The sequence below is a fragment of the Brassica oleracea genome, chromosome C2 (assembly GCF_000695525.1).
Source record: "Brassica oleracea var. oleracea cultivar TO1000 chromosome C2, BOL, whole genome shotgun sequence".
NCBI lineage: Eukaryota > Viridiplantae > Streptophyta > Magnoliopsida > Brassicales > Brassicaceae > Brassica > Brassica oleracea.
In genome coordinates, this window is record NC_027749.1 from 23,404,224 (window position 1) to 23,409,670 (window position 5,447).

A 5,447-nucleotide genomic window follows, 5' to 3' on the forward strand; every position below is an offset into this window, starting at 1 on the left:
GAGCAAGTGTGAAACATGGGACTAAAACGTTTTGGGTAACTAAGTATGTGGCAACTCATACATGTTCCATCCCAGAGAATCACTCAGCGGAAACGATGTACTCTGAAGTACATTGGTCGACTTTTCATAGATCGTGTTGGAATCATTGATGGGTTGAATCCGCAGCATATCAAAAATGCAATGAAGAACATGTTTGGCATAACACTTGATTACACCACTTCATACAGAGCATTGTTATATGCGCAAGAAATGGTGAGAGGATCAGCGGAAGATGGGTATGAACGACTGCCTTCATATTTGGAGCAAATCAAGGCAGCAAATCCGGGTTCTATCACAGCTATAGAACTTGATTCTCTGAATAGATTTAAGTATCTATTTCTTGCTTTTGGAGCTTCGATCAGAGGATTTAAGTTTTACAAAAAATTCACAACTAAAAGAGTAGACATGCAATTCACAAAACAGACCACAAACAAAACTATTATAGATCATTCCTCTACAAAGACAAACTTGGACTCCACTTGATATGAAAGAAGACTTTGTCAGAAGACGTCCAGGAAGTCCAGACGACTTCCAGGAAGTCTAGACGACTGAAAAGGAAGTTGTCTGGAAGACTTTTTGGAAGTCGTCTAGTGCATTATATTTTAGACGACTAACAGGTAAGTCGTCCCAGAAGTCTTCCAGATCTGAAAAACATGCATATCAAATCCAGATCTGAAAAATCTGCATATTCAAAAACGTTCAAATGACTTAAAAACAGAAAAAATGAGAGGAAGATTAGATAAATCTACCTTTATAGAACACACAAAAATACATATCTAAAATTAATAGATCTACCTTTAAATGAGTGGAAGATGGGTACCATCTGATTAAAAACCTGCAAAAAAAGATAGATTAGTAATAAAGACATGAGACAAAACTGAAAAATTCAAATAAAGTTTGGTGTTTTCACGTCAAAGAGATTAGAGAGAGGTTGAAGAGTTTTAGAGTGATGAACATTACATTTTTGTTGCAGCCATCAGAGAGGAGGAGAGAGAATGTGTAAATTTTTATTTATATAGGGAGACAAAAAATCCAATTAGGTTAAATATTTTTGATTCAGACGACTTACTTGTAAGTCGTCCAGAACACTTTAGTGGAAAACTAAAATAGAAGACTTCCCAGATGACTTACAAGTAAGTCGTCTGGTTTAAATTATTTAAGCGAGAAAATAATTTTTTTAAAAAATTTTAGGCGGGAATATTTGGACGACTTACATGCACTACAAGAAAACACGCTATATTCCGACGGACGTTCCGACGGACAGCAAAGTCGTGGGACGAATTTGACGATTTTCCGACGTCATTCCGACGAAACCAAAAAATACTACTTCGTTGGAAATTCGTCGGAATATTCCGACGACTTTCCGACCAAAGAGTGTGCGTCGGTATATACCAACGCAATTCCGACGACATTCCGATTAAATATATAACTGTTACGTTCGTCGGAAATTCGTCGGTATATACCGACGACTTTCCGACGACCTTGCAATCAATAATATAACCGTCGCTGTCGTTGGAAGTTCGTCGGCATATACCGACGAATTTCTGACGAACCTTTTGACTGTTGCCGACAAATAAATATGACCGTTTTATAGCCATTGAGATAGGAAAATACCGACGTAATTCCAACGGATATGACCGTTAGGGTCGTCGGAATTCCGTCGGAATATCGTCGGACTGCCGTAAGCAATTTTCTATAAATACAACATCTCCTCATTCAACTCATTCACTCCTCATTCTCTCTTCACTCTCTCTAATCATAACAATTTCGAGAAAATCATGTCATCAGGAGTTTATTATCGTTCGTGGATGGATAAACCTCATATGGATCCCAACACCAATTTACTTACGGAAGAATACGTTCAAGGGATTGGAGAATTCATGAAGCTTGTTGAACAGCAACCGGATGCAAAAAACGGTATGTTAAGATGCCCCTGCTCTACTTGCAATAATAATAGGATTATAAGAGAATTTGATGTTTGGACTCATTTGTATATGAGAGGATTTTCACGTAATTATAAAGTTTGGTATCTTCATGGGAAAACTGGTTATGAATATGGTAGTACTAGCGAACCTCAGCCTGTTAGCGAACCTCAGCCTGATATTAGGTTAGAAGAATCTAGAACGGATATAGATTATGGTGTAGGTACTGAGCAGATGGTACATGATCATTATAGAGGGGAAGAACCAAACCCCGAGTCTAGGAGTTTTTTTGACATGTTGGATGCAGGAAAACAACCTTTGTATCAAAATTGTAGAGATGGTCATTCAGTCTTATCATCTGCAACTAGATTAATGGGTATTAAGACAGACTATAATTTTGCTGAAGAATGTATGGATGCGATTACTGATTTTGTCAAAGGTATTCTACCTGAGGATAACCTTGCACCGGGTTCATACTACGAGGTTCAGAAACTTGTTGCAGGTCTTCAACTACCGTATGAAGTGATAGATGTATGTATTGACAATTGCATGATCTACTGGAGAGCGGATGAGACACGGAATGTATGCAAATTTTGTGGGAAACCTCGTTATCAGGAGACGAGGGGAAGAGTTCCGATCCCATTCAAAAGAATGTGGTATTTGCCTTTGACGAAAAGATTGCAGAGGTTGTATTAGTGTTAGTGCACAGCAAAAGCAATGAGATGGCATGCATAGCATTCCACAAATGGTGAGATTAGACATCCTTCAGATGCAAAGGCTTGGAAACATTTCCAGTCAATATATCCAGAATTTGCGGAAGAGAGAAGAAATGTTTATCTTGGATTATCTACTGATGGTTTCAGCTCATTTGGAAAGCATGGAAGGCAGTATTCTCTATGGCCAGTTATTGTGACACCGTACAACTTACGGCCGAGCTTGTGCATGCGACGAGAGTTTTTGTTCCTCTCAATTCTCGTCCCTGGGCCAAAACATCCTAAGAGATCACTAGACGTGTTTTTTCAACCACTGATATATGAGTTGCAACAACTATGGGCGCATGGTTTTGAGACATACGATGTTTCGTGCAAAGAAAACTTTTATATGCGGGCAGTACTTATGTGGACAATAAGTGACTTTCCGGCATATGGTATGTTATCTGGATGGACAACACATGGGAAGCTATCATGTCCATATTGTCAAGATGACACAGATGCTTTCCAACTAAAGCACGAAAGGAAAACGTGTTGGTTTGACTGTCACAGAATATTTCTACCACCTGATCATCCATACCGTAGAAGTAAGACTTTGTTTACGAAGAACAAGCAGGTGTTTGATGGTCCACGTGAGGAAGTTAGTGGGGAAAAATTGTGGAAGCAGTTGAGGGATATTGGTGCAGGTAGGACGCCAGACGTAGGTGGACATGAAAACATTCGAGTCGATGTGGTTGGAGAGCTGCATAATTGGCATAAAAAGAGTATTTTCTGGGATCTGCCATATTGGGAGGATCATCTATTGCGGCATAATTTCGATGTCATGCATATCGAGAAGAAATTTTTCGACAATCTGATGAACACAATCCTTAACATCCAAGTTAAAACGAAGGATAATTTGAAGTCAAGGTTGGATTTAGTCGATATCTGTGATCGTTTTGAACTTCACGTTGATGAGAACGGTACAACCCCTTTTCCCATTTATCGGCTGGATGGTGCTGGAAAAGAAGAGTTATTTGATTGGATTACAGATAGATTGAAATTTCCAGACGGTTATTTATCAAATTTGCGAAACTACGTTGATAGAAGTGAAGGAAAGTTTTCTGGCTTGAAGAGTCATGATTGTCATGTAATTATGCAGCGCCTTCTTTTGTTTGCTTTTTCCGCACTATTGCCACTTAATGTTCATGAAGCAATTGCAGGTATAAGTGTTTTTTTTGCGATTTATGCACCAGAGCAGTGACTGCAGAGGTTATTAGTAATCTGAAGGCAAACATACCAGTCAGCATGTGCAACCTCGAGAAGATATTTCCTCCATCATTCTTTGATGTAATGGAACATCTTGCTATTCATCTCGCAAGAGAATTGGAACTTGGTGGTCCTGTGCAGTACCGATGGATGTATCTTTTTGAGCGTTATATGCATCATCTGCAGAAGAAGGTCAAAAATTTAAGCAAGGTGGAAGGATCTATAGTCGCCCAGATGATCAATGAATAAACTGCAATCTTTGCTGAAAACTATTTTCTATCAGAAGTGCATACAAAAAACCGAAGACCTGCTCGGCATGATGACAGAGGGGAGAGGGCAACATGTCATGTTACTGTCCCAAGCATGTTCACGGATATAGGACGACTAAGTGGAAAACCCACGAAGCGGAGACTTACAGAGACTGAGCACGCTCATTTGCAACATATTTGCTCACCAACTGTGAAGATGTTCTACAATATGAGAGGTAAAAATATTTATTCATTTATTGTTAGATTAATATTCAATAATTTTATTTTAGATTGATAATATCTTTTTATATAGTGTTTATATGGCAGAGTTGCGTATGACTCACAGGATTGCGACAGAAGATGAGCTTCAACAACTCAGACATAACGGATTTACTGCATGGCTTCTTAGTTATGTGAGTCATATATCATATTACCCTATGCAAATGATTAGTTTAAATTTAATATATATAAACTAATTAATTTTGCAATCATATATGTTTTTTTTTATAGGTGAATGATGGTTTGGCCAGAGGTCTTGTGTTCGATGATTGGGTCCACGAATTTGTGCGGGGACCAAACTATGTGGTCAAATCATATCCAAAATATTGTACGCGAGGATATGCATTCACAAGGAAAGGTCATTCTAAGACAACATATGATGCTGGTGTTTCATCTTCTTCTGGTGACGATGTCTACTACGGCAACATAAAAGAAATATTGGAAATCCAATTTCCTGGAATGGTTGGATTGCGTTGTGTAGTATTCTATTGTGATTGGTATGACACCACCCCAGATAGAGGAGTGAAGATTGATGCGTTTGGTGTTACATCAGTTCATTCGCGGCGGAAACTTCAATATTATGATCCCTTCATTCTTGGTTCGCAAGCTGATCAGGTATGTCAATATATTCATAATTTTTTACCAATATAATTAATTAATGTTATATATTGAACTAATACTTTGTATAATTGATATGTATAGGTGTGCTACATCAGTTACCCTCGGGTGACGTACAGAGACGATCCATGGGTTACTGTAACGCAAATCAACCCAAGAGGACGAGTGGATGGAACTTCTGATGATGATGAACCATTGCAACCAGAGTCTACCAGCAACGCCCAGGCAGTTGAAGATTTGGAAAATGTTCAACTCGTTGAGAATTTGACTGTGTTTGGACATGATGCTGTCGTACATTCAGAGCCGGAAGAACCAAACCGCTTGAAAATAACACCCTAAACACTAAGTCGTCGGAATTCCGTCGGAATATACCGACGGAATGT

The 5,447-nt window shown here is 38.8% G+C and overlaps 1 protein-coding gene across 1 annotated transcript; it reads left to right on the forward strand.

The window, feature by feature from the left end:
* The first annotated feature begins 4,767 nt into the window (after positions 1-4,767).
* LOC106323765 lies at positions 4,768-5,403 on the forward strand. Its single transcript, XM_013761838.1, has 2 exons — positions 4,768-5,061; positions 5,149-5,403. The coding sequence occupies exons 1-2, from the start codon at positions 4,906-4,908 to the stop codon at positions 5,401-5,403; spliced, it is 411 nt and encodes a 136-aa protein (XP_013617292.1). The 5' UTR covers positions 4,768-4,905.
* Positions 5,404-5,447: the final 44 nt, after the last annotated feature.